General features: G+C 38.9%; 1 protein-coding gene across 8 annotated transcripts in view; it reads left to right on the forward strand.

Moving 5' to 3' along the window:
• Positions 1-20246, forward strand: part of ADAMTSL3 (ADAMTS like 3) — a 192005-nt gene that overhangs the window by 13101 nt on the left and 158658 nt on the right. For 4 of the 8 annotated variants that reach the window (XM_042875553.1, XM_042875552.1, XM_042875546.1 and 1 more), the window contains one exon: positions 842-933. In XM_042875553.1, coding sequence (XP_042731487.1) covers positions 853-933 — 81 coding nt within the window. In that variant the 5' untranslated portion in view covers positions 842-852. Of the gene's footprint in view, positions 1-309; positions 393-838; positions 934-20246 lie in introns of those variants that run through there. The other 4 variants (XM_042875549.1, XM_042875547.1, XM_042875545.1 and 1 more) reach the window with 2 other exon arrangements.

Raw genomic sequence — 20246 nt, forward strand, 5'->3', positions numbered from 1 at the left:
AATTAAACACTCATTTCTGTAAGGAATCTTAATTATGTTTAGTCGACAGGTGCAAGGGTTGTTCGGGTAGCTGCTTTTCTTTTGGTCCATCTGATATTTTAGAAAGGACGTGTCTGATTTTGGTTCTGAGGGAAAGATCTGCATTCACTGTGGGTCCTCATTAAAATAGGGGTGGAGGATGAGGGGAGGGAGGGCTGTCTGTGTGCATGTGTTGGGGTGTGTGGAACTTGCACACAGTGAATGCAGTGGTAACAAATAGGCTGAGGCAAAAAGAAGCACTAAGAATTATCAGAATTATCAGCATTGTTGCATGTTCATTTTTTTCTTGTTAAAGGTTTTAAATTGAAGCTTTTAGTAGAAGTGCCTGGCAGTTAAGTGTTGGCCCACAAATGGTGAGGGTCTTTATACTGGATCATTTTCTTCTCTGTCTGGGACTATAGCGATCAGAACTTTCAAATGCAGTGCGTATGACTGCAGAGGCCCCAGGGCTGGGTTCTCGGCGCTGAATGGGTGCAAGTGAGAAGTCCGGACGGGAGGGGCCGATCTGATACATTGACTCGTATGCAGGAGGCGATCAAACTCGCCCCCTGTCGCCTGCTTCTCCAAACCTTCCCTCGTCCCCACCCTGCTTCTGTTCCCTAATCGGAACGACATCACCCTGCAGGCTGTGCTCATGGCATGCGCTGCTAGTCTGCTCCGCTGGCCAGCACAAACGCCGATGTTTGTATTGCATTTCTTCCAAACGCTGGTTCTGTCCCTTTGCCTAGTTTGCTTTAGTCATTGAAATCCTGGCGCAGCCCACTTAGTTTTGTTTGTAACTTGAAACAATCTCTCTCAGCAGAGTTCCAAGGCATGAGGATGGCCAGTCCTAACGGTGCAGGGCTCTTCTGGGAGGTCATCTGGCTTGCTATTGCTATCTGTGCTCATCTCCAGGTAGGTGATGACTTGTTGCTGTGCTTGGTATTTTTTTAGGTGATCTTGCCGCAAACTTTCAAATAATGTCATTTAAACAACGCTGCTGAAGTATCTGCATTGTAAATAAAAAGTTCCCAGTGAGAATGGGATCGAGGTTTCCCTGTCACTGAAGTTAATTTTAAAGACATCCATCTGGGAAATTCATATTTTCTTTCTTTGTAGTAATATTGTACCTGACTCAACTATGTGGGGACCAAAGGGAGATCTTGCCAGATGTGTAATGCCTGGGGTCTCCCAAGGCAACACAGCTGCCCTTTGCCCACAGGAGATTTAGCACCTGATAAACGTTAAGATACTGTAAGTGACAAGGGTTATATAAATACCTGTGTAGAAGAAACATGTAAAGCACTTGGAAGTCAGTGAGTATCCTGGGAGGAGGGAGGTCCAAAAAGGTCTTTCCTTCAAGTGTTCAATGAATACAGGAACCATGGAGGAAAGCTGTAGCTGCCAACTGATCTATTGCCTGACATATGAGCCTAATCAGTTCCAAGAAGTGAGTATTTCAAGAAATATGGTGTGCTGGCGTGCGGCAGAGATGTTGTTAGTCTGTCATCCCCCACAGTGATAGTTCCCACAGTACAGAACGTTTCAAGGGTTATTCTGTCTCACGTGCTCCAGAATCAAGAAGTACTTAGAAAATGATAATTAAATGAACTGGAGAATATTTTTGAAATAAATAGTATCAGTTTTTAAAATATTGTGGTAGTTTTCACAACTTAAATTGGCTGTGTAGAAAATCATTGATGTTATTTTATCATTGTGTGCTGTTTGTACTTCTGCAATGCTGAGAAATGGAAAGGTCAGATTGGAGCACAGTGTGCTGGTCATTATTTAAACATACATCCCAAATACTTCTGAATCAAAGGCTTGATACAGCAGGCAAAAGTAAATTCAAAAGGAATGTGAAGAAATGAGGAGGTAGTACTGGCCAGCTCAGTAAGCTATGATCCGTGTGTGATGGACTCTGAAGTATAAGGCAGTGGGATCAAGCTGTGCGACTCACTTACAGCACTGGTGCAGTGTGTGCAACGAGTTGTTTGGCAGTTACTTGTTGAGCACCTCCTGTACCACGCTATGGTTGCTCACAGGAGCAATACAGCTGGCTTTGAAAGTAAACCTGTTTACCTGAGTAAAGGACTTGTCATAAAGGACAAGCTATTGCGTTCTTTCTAACTGGGCAGTTAAATAGTGCATGCTGTGTGTGTCCAGACAGACAGGACAACAGGGGGGTCTCTTTTTTTTCCACTTGCTTCTCACGTAGATGCAAACAATTTACTGATTTTCTGTGCCTGTGCTGTTTGTATTTCTGTGTGCAAGAAGTTGAATGATATTATAAGAGCCAGCCCTATAAAACAAAGTAGTATGTGAAGTTCATTTAACAGTTCCGTGTGAGATGAGAATAGAAATACAGGGAAAGGAAATGTCAGCTTTGTGTTTGGACCTTTTGGTTTTGAGGAGACCGGTTTTTCTTTTATAATACATTTCTTTCATATTTTTTCTTTCATATTTTTCTTATTGTAGTACTGGAACCAGTGGAGGCATAGTTTCTTCCTCTCCACAAATGGTTTGGCATAGCTTCACTTGTCTCCTTATAAAACAACAACCTAAACACATTGTAGTAATCAATAGACCATTGTGAGTAATTTTATGAATATTTCAATCCAGGTCAAATATTTTTTGTCTTGATGGTCCTTTTAATTATTCTAAGGCATTTGACATATTTGGGCCATTAACACTTAACTCCAATCTTGCAGAAATCCCTTCTCCTCCTATGTTTTAGGTGTTTTATCTCAATTTTAGTCACATGAAAGATATCTCATATTATTTAAACATAACATTTTTTTTTGTATTCAATATCCATTAATTCTTTAATTGGTTGCTTGGGGCCATACTGTATGGACCACACACAGTTCTACCCTAATATTGTACCATAGCTTCCACTTGTATTGTTTTTGGCTATTAAAGTGCTTATGTCTGGAGCTAATCAATTAGAAACAATTGGATGCTGGGCAAGGTCACAAATCCGTGTCATGTCACTTATGTGCAATTGATTAATTTCATCCTGCTTGAGGCAGGTACAGTATAAAATAATAACCATTCAAAAAGAATGTGGTGGAAATGTGGTACGAATGTAATGCAAAGAAAACTTTAATATGAGAAGTTGTGAAAAAGAGGTAGCTATTACTGAGAAGTGGAAGTGAACTTTGGTTGTAGGATCTGTTCTGATTCCTCAGTAATGTGGTGACATGCATAGCACAGTGTTTAGCTGGGCTCCAATCTGACCTCAGAACTTATGGACACGCAGCGTCTCAAGTTCATGACAAAATCTTTTACAAAGGGTGTATTAGTGGCTACACCAGCAGGTTTCATAGGTCAACCTGGAAACAGTTTACTGTTCAGCACTGCTGAGCTGCTAGTTGTTAAAACTGTCCTGAGAGCAAGAGCAGTGGCATAAGTTTGACTCAGGAAGAGATCACTTGCAAGCTAGCTTTGGCTGTGATCTGCAGACACGGGGCTTCCTTTTCCTGGCTTTGCCAATAGAAGTGAAATGAATGGAAATGAATTCAGCCTAAAGCCAGTAGTGACCCAAGCAAATGATGTCTGTGAGTCTGTCTTAAAATAAAAAAAATAAGGCAGCAGTGTGAGCAGAATGGCACAATTCACTACTTCTATAGATTTAAATGGTGAATACTTCCAAGGCAGTTGTTGTATTCTGCAGATTACATGCATTTGTGATCATTAGCAAGCTACATCCTTGCTAGGGGCTTTAACTGATCATGTGTGCTTACTACTAAATCTGGTGTAAGAGGCTACTTTTCTCATGTGGTAGCAGATGAGCTATCAATAGTAGAGAATGAATAAAGTAAGAGTATTTAAGTCCAAAATTGTTAAGTAACCTCTCAAGAAGATATAGCCACACATTGGTGTAGGGGAACTGCTGTGTCATGGCCTGAACTGATGATTGAGCACCTGGTGAAGGGGGTGGCTGGCCCAGGAAGCACAGGTGCAATCAATTCATCACCTGTGCTTCCCACCTGACCAGATTCAGGGTCCACCCCTCCTTGGGCTCATTTAAGGGCCAGCTTTCAAATGGAGAATGTCTCCTGGATGAAGGCTGTTTCCTGAGAAGGAGTGTTCTGTACTTAGAGAGTACAGACTGTTCTGTACTCTTCACAGTTGGGTGAGTCACCTTTTTTCTATATATGATTATTGATATTCCTAATGATGCTTTGCCTAGTACTGCAAAGAACTTATCAGAGGCAGTTTCACTGCTCCCAAGGCCCAACAATTGGTAATTGAAAAGGTGGAGTGTTCAGCCTGGTACCTCCTCCCTTCTTAACCTCATGTGATGTTTTATTACACAGTCCAGTTAGATGCTGTTTTATGTTATGAAATACATGCAAGAACATATGTATAATATTCTTACAAATGACTTAATGTCAACGAGAAACGATTGTTAGTAGAATGGTGTGGACGAGATATTATCATCAAAGATTTTGCATGTGGGCTTACTTTACATTTGTTCTTGTGCTATTTTCAAATTTGGACTACGCAGGTATTTTCTTATGTTCCTGGATTGTTAATTAAGCCCTCTATAAGTTGGTCCATCTCGTCTCTGAAGACCATGGGACTGCTAAGGTCTGGGGGAGGAATTATAGCAAACATACCATGTCTGGGTATTTATGAAGAATTAGTTCTGGATTTTTCTGGAAGGCGATGTTTCATAGGTTGCATTCAACAAAACGTTGGTTGCTCTCATGATTTATGATTCTGCAATCCTTACTTGTGTTTTATTTTATTCTGACTATCTATGATGGTTTGGATGTAGAAGATACACATACTGAAAACATTATCTTATTTGAAATGTTTCTGCCATAGCCTATCTGCCAAAGACTACCAACATAGCAAATGACTTTAAGGTTGAGTCTTTTTGCGGCCAAAAATCTGATGTCCATTACATGGCATAGTGGACTTAAAGACCACCTCTGCAAAAAACCTTTGGAATATCCTTTTACGGTCACTGAACGTGTTGCACATCAACATCAGGAAACAGATTAATTTATGTGCTGTACAACATACTGGAGATTTAAAAATACTTAAAAAAAAAATTGGGATATAATTTGGAAATCCAGGGCTGAATTTGAAAAATTTTTTTTTTTTTTTTCTTTTTTTTTTTTTCCTTCCAATTCTGCGCAATTTTGCCATTGGCCTCAATAATTTTGTGGTTTTATTCCTTGTTTGAAGGTTGAAATACCTCTATTGCAGACAAATAACACTTCTGAGACTCTGTAGTATTCTGACTTAAAATATTGACAAGTGTGTAACTCAGTGACAGCATTCTCAGAAAACTCATGAAAGTTCCTTAACTCATTTTGAATTTGTGACTAATAATGATTGCTCAACCGGTGGCCATAGAGTCTGACCTGCAATTGCCCCCTGCTTACAATCCAAAAGAGTTCTATTGGCAAACAATTATGATGATTCTGTCTTGTGACTTGAGTCACAAAATATGTTTGAATACTTCTAAGAATATTCTCTCATTAAAAGCTTGAGCAACTGTGAGAGATGACCAAAATTCCAGATGAGACCGATGTAAAAGTCACTTTTCTTTATTTTTGTTTTCAATAACTATTTTTTATCGTAGTGAATATGAATAATGCTTACCGTGATACAACTCAAGAAAATCATGCTTTGGTTGTTCATCTGAGTTACAGCCCCAAATCATTCATTCCAGTAAGACAAAAGTGGTTTAGTTTCTGTGTCCAGAGTTAGAATTCTGTATCTGCATCTTCAGACACGAGTATCGTTGCTTCCTGATGAGTTTCTGACGAGGTGCCTGCATCATCTGGATTGAGATTCTCAAGTCAGTTCTTTGTAAAGCTTCAGTTTTCTAGTTCCAGAAGCTGGATGCTTTTAGAGAAGCTTCAGTGTAAGAACAATGTTTTACAACTGCCCGCAACTTAGAATTTTCTGTGGAAAAGTAGTTAGGAAGTGAAGGAATAGCTCTAGGATGACCTCTGGTTTTAGCAGACACTTGAAAACTTAGTCATTGATAATTACTCATTCAGGTCTGCTTGGTGCATCTGAATCCTGCATGTTCTTTACCAAATTCAGGCATAAACTGCACTGATGGAGCAATTTTTCAGTGCACCAAATTCTGTTTCTGCCTCTACAGCACCGAAAATGTCCATGGTGGCTTGTACTGGTATTAGAACCCTTTTATCAGTTGTTTAGAAATCGTGGTTTGGCCATCCAAAATAATGAGTTTGGCTTTGAAAGGAAATGTTTTTAAAATTGGAGTCATCTTTATTTGCTTCTAGAACCTAAAAGATCCATGCGTTTGTCTTTATCTGCATTCAGTCAAGCCTTCAGAGTCTTGAAGCTTTTCTTAAAATCCTATGCACTCACCTGAATCCAGGAGCTAGGATTTTACAAAGCATCAAATATAATGTGGCTGGTAAGTATATTAATTACAGCGATAGTGGGAGCAGATTGATAGCTGGGCTTCTGTCATTGCTTGCATTGTAGGGCTATGAGAGAAACCCCTAGGAATGAGTATGTCAGTGTGTTGCAAATGTTGCACTTGACTGTTAAATGTGCGTTATTAGGACACTTTATAGCCTATGCTAATTGGATTCCTGTGGCCATGTACAGCCTGACACTGCCATACTTCAACAATTTCAGAGTAATACTTGTTAAGAAGGATCTCTGTAAAACCATTTGTGCATGGTGAAAGTGTGGGTGTGTTTTTGAAATGCATTTTGCCAGTGAGAACGGTGTTCTGGGAAGCACAGTGGATACAGCTATGGAACTCTAGAGGGACAACAGAGTTTGCAGCTGGAAATAGGAAAAGAAGCAAACAGCTGCTGGAAGGAAAATTCAGGCTTTAATCAGTCTAGATTTGGCTCTAACTGGATTTCTGCATGCATATCAACATCAGATAAAATTCCTTTTGAAGGTTCTACGGTTTTTAAGTTCAGTATTTATTTGTCTGCTTGGTTTTTTATTTTGAAAAGCATTTTTAACCTTCTTGTGAGTTCTGGAGTAGGAACCTGTTTTTCCTTGTTTTAAAATGGAACAGAACATGTTTATAGACTTGAACTTTCAGCACTGTCTTAACTAGAGATGTAGTTTCCCAACTTCTGCAGTGCTGCATCAAGAATGCTCTTCATCTCGCGTTTGTGGATCTCTTGAAGAAAGAGTTTAAACTTTACATGTATCTTAGAAAAGGAAGGCCTACTCTCATAAATAAGACCCATGTGGGAACTGTGTTGCATTGCAGTTCTGAGATAACCTCTGTACTTTGTCACTGATAAATAGTTCCTTTAGGTTTGTAAGCAAGTTTGTAAAGGACTTTCCTTCATGGAAGAAGAGAACTTTTCTTGATATTAAATGAAGGCTTGTGGGTTGTTAATTGCTCTTAGATTTAAGAGTTATATTTTCAGAACTGCCTTATTCATCTTCTAAGAGCAAGCATGGTTCTGCAAACTTTTTGATGACCGTCAGCTACACCAGGGTGCTAAATCTGTTGCAAATAGGGCTGTTGTTTCAGAAGGGTCTGCGTGATGTGGAACCTCTATTTTGGTGACTTTCAGCAAGCTTTGAGTCCTTGTAAGTTAAACGCAAATACTGTTAAGTGCTTAGCTGTTTGGTAGGTGCCTAAAAGGATTTTCAAAACAAGTGACAGGCTAAATTTCCATTAGTATGATCAGAACCAGGCACTTAGGCGCCTTAGGCACTTCCAAAAGCCTGGCTAACCATCTGTCTTCATATTTCAACATTAAACTGAAACTTTCACCCTCAAAAGAGAGAATAAGAATCTGGTGTGTGAGTTCGAGTATCTGGATGTGTAGATACTTGACTAAAATTTGAGAGGTACAAGTAGAAGCATCAAGTGTTGATAAACGGAGTGTAGTTTCTGAAACTTTGGCTTAATACATTCCTTCCAGACAGCATATTACATAAATTGTTTAGGAACAATGTTATTTCTGTTTCTAATTTTATATTTATTACATTTAACATCATTATGGAGAGGGAATGAAAACGGCATTCTCAGTCTGTTTTGAGAAATGTGGCTTCCAAGAATTGTCAGTTTGTCATGCTTCTGGATCCATTAGAAACACAGTGAATGCAGTCAGCTCAAATAAATTGTGAAGCAATATTAAAAATGCATTTATGACTGCAATTACTGGTTTGTTGTTGTATGCTAACTGTTGTCATTTGTGTCATGGTGGGAGGTCCCAACTGGTTAATGATGCTGATTCATAGCTTTGAATAAGTAAAGCATTTGTTTATATGCGGAAGTATGTATTTCTGTATTTATGTAATGTTTTTTGCCAAAAATCTAAGCTGCTCAAAATTTATAGGATACAGTCTCTTGTCAGTGCATGCAGGCAGAACAGTATCATTTATAATGTGTTTATGCAGAAGAAACTGCGGAGATTCTCTCTGAACATGCAGACGTAGAGAACAGAGCTCTAGCTGCCTAGTCAACTGCCTTTCGGTATCTGAGAATGAAGGTGACACAGGTACACTTGCACTGCCACAGAATGCCAGGAGAAGGTGACTGCTTTCTTTGTGTTGCTCTGCACCCTTCAGAAGGCTGCAGAACCCAGCTTTATTCCCAGCTAACTGATTCAGAAGGAATTGAGCTAGCACCAAAAATGTCTTCACTTGTTTTTTTTCTGATTGTTGTCGCAGTTTCCTTGCTTGTATGTGTGGCTGCACCAGGCTATCAAATGGCATGGAGAAATAAGAAGCGGTAATGCAAGTCATGGTTCTGATGTACTCAGATACATCTGTTCCAATGGGAATTGTCCTTTCATCCCAGCTACTGCAGCCTCTTGCTGATGAAGCAGTGGTGTGGAAGCAAAAGGCCAAACAAGCTCACTGCTCTCTGTGGATACATAACAAATAAAATATGCTAAGATATGATTTGGCTTCCTCTCTTGAGAGTCTCCTTTCATTAGATGTTTTCGAAGTCTCATTATTCATTTGGTGTTTTGTTTTCTTGAGTCTCCAAATAGTTTTAAACTGCTCCCTGGTTGACTAACATGAATGTTGGCTGGAACAAAACAATATTGTAGTAGTGTCTTGAGTATTGCCTGCTTACTACATGATGTTCTGGTTGGAAACTAGCAGTGCGTCCAGCTGGTTACTGATTTTTTTTCAGCTGATCTCATCAACACTTTTGTTAGAAAGCTGAAGAGGGGATACATCCATCTCTGAAGAGATGAGCCATGTGCTGTGTAGGGATTTGACTAACACCGCTAACTGATAAGACTGCTTGAATGGATTCTGTCTGTACGTACCTGATTATATAGTTTTCTTTGTATAAATGTAAGGTGCTTTCTGAATGGTGAAGAACCATTACTTTTCCTCTAGAACAGAGATTCCCAGGTATGTCTCTTCAAGGGCTAGCTCTCAGAGCTCGTCAGTAGTCAAAAATGTAAATTCAACACTAGGAAATGCTATGAAGGGAAGACACAAAGCAAGGAGAGTTATGTTCTCACTGTGTTAATTCTTGGTGTGTCCACACTTAAGCGCAGTATACAGTTCTGATCCTTTTCTGAATGAGGCTGAAAATCTAGGCAGGTATCAGCTGGCAGCTTCTTTCTTCCAGTGTAACAACTGGGTGCTATAAATGGAAATTACTGGGAACTGCTTTCAGGTAAACACAGAGATTGTCCTCTATATAATGGTCTTTGGTACTGCTTGCCAGGGGTTTTGTTGAGTGGAAGGATGTAGGAATTCAGAAGATGACAGGACAAGTGCTTGGGAGACCCACTCAGTATTACAAAATAGACAAACCATGTCTGGCTAAAAAAAGAGGTACACAAGTCCAGGAAATTACTCCAGCAAAGTATAGTATCTGCTTGCTCTGTCTTCGTCGTTCTCTGGGCATCTGCTTACAGTGAATGTTGGAAGCTGATGGTGTAGTATGCATCCTTAGTTGTTCTTACGCCATCTTGGTGTTCATTGGGGTTGTGCTTGAAGGTCACTGAATTGGAAGCTAGAACCTACTACTGTTGTCACTTGTGACTCATCATTTAGAAACTAAAGAAATATATTCTCCAAACTTCAGCATATCTAGAGGCATAGCCTTGGAAAAAATAAAAAAAGTTGGCTATATTTGAGTTTCTCCTTCATCTGCCTTGTATAATTTTTTTTGTTAAAAACTTGTATTGTTTCTGCGCATATTAAAAATGTCCTTTAAAAATTCCAAAACTTAAATTTACATCGTCTTAATTGATGGTTGGAATATTTCTTATTTTTAAACAAACTATCATTTTATTGTGCAAGATAAATAGAGCAATATTTTCTTATTTTACAAAATAACTCTTGGCTTAAATTCCACTTTCGTTACGTGATAAGTCCTTCCATAAGACACAGATATTCCAGACATTTTCTCTGAATGAGTGAGCACTTGCCTTCACCCCACTGTGAAATTGTGCACCCAAATGTATTTCTCATTTCCCCTTCCTACCTCTTTCAGCTAAACTTGGAACACAATAGGTTGGTTAAAACCATACAAAAACCTACGGAATGCCATCTTAATGTATGGCTTTTTACCATGCAGCTGTTTATCTTCTGCTAAGAGGAAACTAGGAATGTATTTTTAATGCCAGGAGCTAGGCTTAAAATGCCATTACTTATCCAGTGGGAATAGATTTGAAAATTAGTAAGCAATTAGATCAGTAGGCAAATACATTTTACTTAATGTTGCAAGTCTCATGGGCCTTTCAAACATCCTGTTAGCATCACCTGTTATTAACTTGCAACCTTCTAAATCTTTACCTCGTCATAGGTAGCAGCACTACCTTAAAAGGGGAAATTTCTGTATACTTTTAATTTTTATATATGAGCTGAATTTTTATTTTTTTAAAAAGAGTTTCCACAGTTTTTGTGAAGGCAACAAAGATGTACTGGGAATGCTAAGCTTTTCTTGGAGAAAACTTCTTCCTGTAGATAACCATCTTGAGAAGGGCTATAGCTGGGATAACAGAACATATGGGCCTTGTTGTGATCTTTTGAACTTCCTTGAATTATGTCCTTAGCAAACACCAATGATGTATTTGTTTATAATTGCTTATTTTTCTTGCTGAGTTTAGACCTCTGTGAGCTATCTATCACGTCACATAGAAACTACTATTTAGAAATGGGAAAAATGTAGGAACTGTGGAGTTCTTTATAATTTCAAACGTTAAGCCTCCCATGAGGACACTGTAGGAAGGCCCTTGTCATCTTCAGCTTTACTATAGGAGTGTCCTATCATTCCTTGTCTGCCAAAAATTCATACTGATTTATTCAGTGGTGTAGTATGAGGACTTGCCTGAAACCTCAGTCCTGGAATGAAGTTCAGCCTGGGGAGCCCTGTGGACTTCATTAGGTTACTGTGCCACAACAGAGACCTTATTTTGTAACATTTGTACAAGGCTTTCTAGTTGAACAGCGTGACATTCTGCATTTGAGTAACAGTGCCAGTGAAGGCTGTAGGCTCTTTGCCTGAGACGTAAGTGGGAGTGTTTCCTGAGTAAGACCTGCCCATAGGAAGAAAAATGGGGCTGTATTTCATTAGTGCTCATGAGTTGGTTATCATGCTTCCTGTGGTGTGGGGTGAATCATTTTGTCTCTTCGTGTGTCTGCGAAGGACAGATGGCATTTAAAGCTGTGTCTGCAGTTGTGAACTTTCTTGAAAATTGGCTGCATTTGTCCCTTTAGAAAAAAAAATTAAAAATATGATTTTCCTCTTGCTTATAAACCTTGCACAATTTGAGGCAATTTCCCTTTTTTTTTTTTTTTTTTTTTTTCTTTCCTCTCTCCTGTGTGTGTGTGTTTGTATATGTGTCAGGTTTTAGGTGTCATTGAAGAGGATTCTATTAGGGGTTCCAGACCCTGCTGGCAGGAATTTCTCTGAACTACTGCAGAGGGAAACATCAAAACTATTCCTTAAAGCAAGCACACTATTTTTTCAAGAAAAACTGAAGTAGAACGTGGGAATCCATTTTTTGAAAATCAATGTGGCATTTTGCCAGATTTATTATATTTAAAAGATTCCTTTGAACCTGTTGAGTTGTTGCACTTTCCACTGCATGGTGCAGTTCTGCTAATGAACTCAAAGGGAAACACAAGCACATCATAAATAAGGAAGATATGATAGAGAGTTGATTTCTGCATGCGGCATTTTGCCTGTGCATATGAAAATTGACATCATGGTGTTGGAATGTTGACCATGTTTTGCATTTTGCTAGCTGCTTTTACTGGAAAGCATGTGTTTCAAAGGGAGTTTTCAATTTTTATAAGATTTTTCCTCCATAATATCCTGGTCTTATTTTGAATGTAGACTTCAGCTATGAATAAAATTTAACTCATGAAGTAAGATTCTTCTTGTACAAAACATGAGTGAATTATACAAACATTTCTGGTTAGTGCATGTGTCTGATTGGGAATAGTTGAAGCTAACATTTAGGATCCACTCTTACCTCTCAGCATTGCCTTGGTTGAAGAGAACCTTATTATGAGAACAAAGGAACTGTGAAGAGCTCTTAAAAGTAACTGCATAAATGTGGGGAAAGCATATTTGATTGCACAGAACTAATCCTCTGTGGGATTTTCACTACTGTATCTTAGCTCCACATAGGTCTGAGAAGGAAGGGAGCTAGGAAGAAAAGAGAGGCTGGCAGCAATGAATAAATGGCACTGACCCTTCATCTTGACAGTAGAACAGCCAACATTCAATTAGATCCTTTCTGTAATGATCTGGCCTGTCTCTTCCGTCTTCAGAACTCAACTTACCCGGAATTTCAAGGTTATTTACTCTGTAGAATGTTGGCAACCCATGTCATCAAGTCTACCCAACCTCTTCAGTGGAGAGTTCCCTGGTACAACATCCTTGCACCTGCTAATTCTTCCCTGTTTGATATCAGACCATTCCAAGTTTTGTGGAATAATTCTGTGCTACCGAAGCATCCTATGAAGCCTTACAATCATGATTCCCAAGTGATATGGGGTAGGCCTTGTTCCATTAATCTCTCTTTGTGTAAAAGTGTAAAACTCTAGGTGATGTTTTCAACATTCAAGGTCAAATGATTTGAGAGTTAGACATCTTTATTATTATGAGGAATTACACCTGCATCCTTACAGTAAATCAGAAGTGGACAATAGCTAGTACCTGTCAAATAATAAATGCATTATTCTTTATTGTCCGCAGGAGAAGAATCTAGAACACTTTTTAAAAGAACATTTAAAACCTCTAAAAGTGTATTTCCCCTTTTTAGGTGGTGGTATGTAGTGTTGCAATTTTCAACTTACTGCTATAGAGCAGGTATATACTTGTTGCTATAGGTGTATTACGTGAAAACGTGCAGGCATAGAGTAGGTAAAAGCACTAATGAAGTCTTTATAATGTTGTTCTCTGGCAAAATGAGATTTGGTTGCAGTTTTTGTCTGCATCAGAACTGCAGATTCCTGATAGATTCTTCTCTGTAAGTTAGAGGACTGCTGTGTAAAACAGTAGACTGTGATTTACATTGATGTTATTTTTAGTTGAGAAAGTGGATGCAGCCAGATGTTCTTACATGGCTAAGGAGAAATGATGAATGATGCTTTGTGTTTAAGGATGATGCAGCTTGTTAGGCTGAATACTTGCTCTGAAATGGGGCTTGCAGTGGCATGATTGGTTTTGTAAAATGGAGGGCCACTTGTTTGATCTGTTTTGTGTGTTGGAACTCACTGTTTCAAGTAGCTTAGATAGAAGAAAATCCTATTCAGAACTGGATAATTAACTGTAGAGAGGTCAGACACTCTGGAATCTGACACATGGAGTGCTAGAGTTCATATGAAATCTAGGTTGGTTGGGCATGTGTGATTTTAATGGATCTTCCTTTTCAGAAACAGAATAGTCTTTGTGGAGAGATTTGTACTCAGGTTTGCCTCTTCTCTTTTACAATGCTTATTTACATCCGTTCCTCTTCCTTTGCCATAGCAAACTGTGCTGTGGACACGAGCTGTTACTACCTAAGCATCAATGTTGCAGTGGAGGTTTCATTCTGAATAGTCTGGGGCTGGTGCTGTGCCCAGCTCTTGTGCGAGGTGAAGAGTGAAGGGCTCTCAGGGAAACCAGTCCATTCTTGGCCTCCGTACAGAGGGCACGTACAAGCTCAGACTTCTCAGAGGTGTGTAAACTGGCTCATGGGACTCCAGCCATCTGTTATTTTTCCCATATTTTGTAAATTGAAAATCTAAAACCTTGGCAAATTGGGGTCCCCTTTCCTCCCTCTTTCCCTCCCACCCCCCAATTTTTTAATAATTATTCTTAATGTTTCATGAGAACACTTAGATCTAAACATTCAACTTCACATCTCAAATGTTCAATCACTCCTGTCACTTTAGCTACCTACAACTTTTAATGTTTATTCCTGGAATCCTATTTCAAGTATAGCAAGATTTGTGTAAGCTTTATTGTGAGGGGTGAAATTTAAACTTTATTAGGATTAAGTGTTTAATAGTATAATTTGCTGCATATGTTGCAAATACAAGCTGCTATGAATAGATCCTCTGTTTAAAAAAGAGCATTTGATATGTTATATATGGACTTAAATCCAATATGTTGTTATCTTTTACTAGAGGAAATTATAAGACGAGATTTACAGAGAAGGGTTTATTCTATTAATGTCTTCAAAATACTTCTCAACCAAAGATGATTTTGGTTTCTGTAATTTTCCTGTGCTTAAAAAGTGCTGTACATAACTTCCTTTGTTCCTTGACTATTATTCTGAAAATAGTACACGTTTTGCTGTTCTTCATATACATGAGGGGAGGAAAAATATTAGCAGTAGTGCTAGGTGAATATTTGTTTAAGTGGGGTACTCTGTTTTTCTATTTGTTCACTCACAGCAGACTTTAAGGATTTAAGTGGAAGGTTTCCTGTTATATTGGTGAAATTTTTTTAATGTGACATTTATACCTGGTGAAGAACTGGGAGAAAGGTTCTCTCTTCTCTGCCAGCTCCCTGGTCCCAGGAAACAGCAGAATGGGATTCATTGCTTTAAAATAGGTATCAGGTTTTGTCTCATGGCTGAAGGAGCAAAAATAGGAGCAGTGCAGCCTTGTATTTTCCCAGTCTGCATGAGGTGTTTGATTAATCTGAAATGCTAGTGATTGGTTTGGATCCTTACAGCTTTAAGACCAATCAGAGTGATTCCTTGTTTCTGACCAGCTGATGAATGGTTTTAGCATATTTTGAGATTCAGAGACCACGTTAAATTTTCTTGGCCTAGGCATTTTGACTTTCGGCTTTTATTATTGCCCCATACTTCCATTTAATGTATGTAGTGTCATCTTTGAGGATTTACTTTAGGAAGGGTGGTGTTTTTTTTGTGATTCTGTTTTTAATAGAACAACTTGCAGTCAGACCCTTGTTGTTTTATTAAAGATGGAGTAGCATATAACATGAAGGAAGTAGCTGCATGCATCACTAAGAAGAAAAGCATGGGGAAGAAACAAAGTCATTCAATCATTTTCATACTGTTTTCTACAAGATAGCAACAAATTTCAGACCTCGTGTGGATGTGTAGGATTCCCTTCAGTCTTCCTACTAGGAGCTATAAAAAGCTTGCATAAAGGCAGAGAATTACAGCATGAGTCAGGCCAGCACACTGGCTTTATTCACTATAATCAGGATAAAAGAATATCTTGGCAAAAATAACTGGGCTCTGAAATAGAGATGTTCTGGACTGATAATTCCAAGTACAGCCAAAGTTGCAGAGAAATACACAGGTTAAGATTTATGTTCAGGTCTCATTATTTGAAATGGATGCTGTTTAAGTTTCATATAATAACATTTTACTCTGTATAGAATGCAGAGGAAACCAGGCCTTTTAAAGACTGCAAATGAAAACAATTGAATTACTGCCACAGTTAACTTTAGCATGGCGGAACCGTGAGTGTACTATCTCACTGTCTACAATTTGCAAAGCAATGGAGAATGTGAAGAGATGTATAAATATGCAGAATAAGAACACATCAGTTGACTCGAGAGCGCAGTATTCCTTACCATTGTTTGCAAATTCACTAAGTTGTATAGATTCTTGTTTCAGTGGTTTTTAGTGTCATGGACGTCTTCAGGCTGAGAAGGAAGAAACAGATACATAGGGCAAAAGGAATCCTCTGCAATTAAATATAAAGGCAGAAGAATTTATTTTCTTGTCTTCACACAGTCCATTGTTCTTGGATTCTGTCTGTATTTTTAAAAGTTTTAGAATGCTGAAGACAAACATATGAGAATCTGGAACCATGCTAAAGCTTTAGATATTGAACTGTTAGGGCTGGCCTCCTAGCTCACATTAGCTTGTACTGGCAAACTAAGAGCTGACTGTGGATAAGAGAATTCAGAGGAGGTTTTTGCCACAGATCCATCCAAAACTGCTCAGGAATAGTTGAAAAATATTTTGTAGGAATAGTGCCCTTCTGTAAATCTTTAAAATTAAACTATGCTGTCAAGAATTTAGTTTAAGCTTATTTACAAATGGTAGCAGTGAAAGAGAAGCTGCTGGATATATAAGAAAAGGTGGGTTTGCAGTGTCGGTTATAGAACTCAGGCATGTATTAAGAACTCTGCATTTGCCCCTGTTTTTAAAAGCAGTGAGCTGAGTATCTCTCGTCCTGTAAGAGGCATGGCAGCCTTTCAGAAGACAAGGTCAAGTGGACAAACCAAGATTATGTGTACTCTGGTAAATTCAATAAATCTGCTTTTGAAAAGCTGTTTACACATGAGCTCCTACTTCTGAGGGAAAGTAGTAATGTTTACAACTGAATTGCTGAAACAGTGGAGGCTGAAACACTAGCCTACAAGTTGTGTATGCCAGACCTAATTTCTCATTTTGTGTGTGGGACAGATGCATTAACAGAGATTTAATCATACCAGCAGCAACTGTGAAGGTCAGTCCCTCCAGAACTTTTCCTGTATTGGTCATGGTATAGAACTTTTCAGCAGCTTGACTAGAGCCTTCACTTAATGTTCAGTTCCCTCTAATTTTTGAGGTGCCAGTAGATCCAATGAAATGCCAGTAACTAAGTGCACTCTGAGAAGTGATCTATCCTGCAGTTCAAACTGCTAGAAAAGAGAGTTTATCTTGCTAGCCATCTCTTATGCCATCATAAACTTCGGTGCGGTATTCTGAAGGAGTAAAATCATTCTGTTAAATTTCCTATAGAAAGATAATCGTTATTGGAAAACAGTGTTTGACTTATGACATGCCTCAATTCATGTGTCTTGGGAGCTATCCGTTGTACGTACACATCTGCTCCTGCACACCCACACAGGATGGGAAGATATTCTTCCACAGGAAGGTCTTCCGTTCCCCTCAGTATGCAGGTGGTATGTATTGGCAAATCGCATATTGTGGATATGGTAGCCAAGTTCCCAGAGTAATGCACACACAGTGAAGCAATTCACTCAACATCAGCTGCTCAAATGAGAATACAAGATGGATGACTAAAAGTTTAATCACATGCCCCATCTTTCAATGTGATACCTCTTTTCACTTGATCTTGCTACTGGTTACACTCAAAATACAGAAACTAAGAGGGTTAAGACTGTTAGTGAGATCAGTCATAGTGAAGGCAAGGCACATAGTGCTTAAAATGTTTAAAACAACAAAATACAGTGCATTTAAGAGGGTTTCATACTTTTCATTTGATTCCAAAATACTAGTCAATATGTTGCCTTCCATATTCAGCATTACCTATTTTTTTTTTTTTTTTTCTCCATGTTTATTGAACATTTTTCTCTAGTCCTCTGGATCATTTTAAAACTGCTTAATGAAATTTACTTACTGGTCATGGATGATGAGTGATAAAGTCGTAGTGTTTAAACTATTCTGATTAAGGCGAGCATCCTATTCTGAATTAGCCATTTCTATTTTCATTTTCTGACTTGCTCAGCTGTGTCTTCTAACATTTCAGCAATTCCACTTCATTTGGAGGCTTTATTCCATTCCTCCCAGGAGCGAATCTGTGTTTATCTTTTCTCACCTCGGTAAGAGCCCTTTCCCCTCCACCATATCAGTCCTCCAGCGTTACTGTCCACATCGTTTAGAAGAACAGAAAAGAATCATTAAACTAATGACCATTAGTCTTAATGGTTGTCTGTGAAAAGATGACTGCAATGCCTGTCATGTGAGCTTTCAATTTCTGTTTTTTTTTTCCTGGCATTAAAGCGCAGTTATCAAAGCTTATTAGGAAGTGTAAACATAAAATACTGCCAGTTAATCTTAGCAGAATTGTGACACAGAAGGAGACTATCTTGAGATTAATGGTAGGTCGTCTTTCATACTTGGTCTTTTCATATTTGGAGACTGTTTTTTTGGGGAGCTTCTGCTGCTTTTGTTACATTGTTTGCTTTTCATTCATGCGTTGACTTTGTTCCAGTCTGCCTTTCCTTTGTTAATGCTGGACAGTGTGTATGGCTCAATACAATATGCAATTAAATCCTTGCCCTGCTTGAGATGCTTTCACTGGCAAGAGAAAACAGAGGACAAAGTACACTTGGAGCACAACTTCATCCCATCCTCAAAAAGATAAAGAGGAAATGAGAAAGGGAATGGATCAGGGTAACATTTGACCTCACTAGACTGAGGGAAGAGAGTTCAGCTGAGAAGTGAATGTGAAGCTAAGTAAGTTAAACATGGAACAGCATGGAAATATGGTTGAAGAAAGTGAATTGCAGCATTTGAATAGTGGGCAAGAGTCAGGGAAAGCATTTCAACAGCAAAAGGTTTGGTGGGGATGACAAAGAGCCTGGAATTCTATGGTGAAGAACTCAGTGATAGATGACAAGAACAGAGACACTACTAAGATGAAGATAATGATTTCTTAGGGATTAAAGAAGTTCTACTAGGAAGTTGTATGCTTTGCCTGGTGGCTGATGTGTCATTGTGCTTTACTGAGGGTAAGAACAAAAAGCTCAAAAGCTCTGGAGTGTTTGCAAAATGCATTTGATACTTAGAGACTGCGTGCTGTGAACAGTTTCTTTTGGGAATTTCTCTTTACATTCCTGCTGAAACAGGTGTGCGCATGTGGAGGGCGCTTGGCTGAAAGGCATTCACCTCACGTGCCTTATTAATAGCCTTAAACCAACATTCCTACAGCCAAGCCATGACCATTTAACTGCTTCCTTATTGTGCGAATGTGCCTGGCTGAGTCAATGTGCCGGGCTGCTTAGTCCATAAACCCTGCAGAGGTACTTACTGCAACAGGGAAAGAAAGGTAGATGAAGAATTGGGTTAATATCACCAAAATTATCAGAAGTGGTGGAAAACTAATGGTGGAAAAATCATTTTCCTCTTCATGTGTTAGGCACGTTCATGTGGTTAGCTGCTCTAAATCATAAGTTGGCCTGAGAGTGAACATCTGGCTGGGGCGTTCTCTACAGTCTAATTTCTTTCAGGTGAGAAAGGATTCATCTATTAGAAGTAACAGAGGAGAAGCAGTTTGATTATTTACACTTTTATTCAGGGTGGTCTGTCTTTTCAACTGGAATTCTGGGACATCTGAAGATCTATTAGAAGATGGTAGCAGGGCTCTCAGTGCTCCTCTGAATAAAGGAAGGTAAAAGACAGCATCAGCATAGGCTCTGTTCTTCCATGAGTTGGCAGTACCAGCAGTGTGTTTATAAGCGTTTGACCACTACACACCACGTGAACTGTCCTTTTCCTTCCTGATTGAAGAAAAGGGAGAAAAGCATTTCTGACTGTGAAGGATAGTACAATATAGTACTGTACAATATATACAATGTCCTCACCCACCCAGCTCTGTGGCAGTGCTGTGCAGGAGGTTGTGTCGGTGCTCTTGGAACGTGCTGGAGGAGTTCTGGCGCCACTGAGATTGTTCTGCGTTTACTTGAGCGATTTCACTCTTTTAATCTGGATGTGCACAAGCCCTTACACAGTCTTATCTATGTGTATTTATTTTTTGGAAGTCGCTGAAGGAGGTCGGCAAACACTGCTGATCAGTAAGATTGTTCTCATGTCTTGCATTTAATTGCAGTTACTTTAGTGTAGCTGAGTGACCTTTGTTGTATGCTTAGTATATTCTTTTTCTTAGAATGGTATTTTATGTATTTAATATATTTATCCATCAGTAAAATGATTTGCCTCTGGAGAGGAACCTCACTATCTTATTCATAAGATTCAATTTTCTTTCAGTTACCCGGATTATACTTAATTATATGTTATTTAAGAGACTCTGACAGTCTTATTCATTGAGACTGT

Source organism: Lagopus leucura, unplaced genomic scaffold (genome assembly GCF_019238085.1).
Source record: "Lagopus leucura isolate 7727_CA_CO unplaced genomic scaffold, USGS_WTPT01 Super-Scaffold_100015, whole genome shotgun sequence".
Lineage (NCBI taxonomy): Eukaryota > Metazoa > Chordata > Aves > Galliformes > Phasianidae > Lagopus > Lagopus leucura.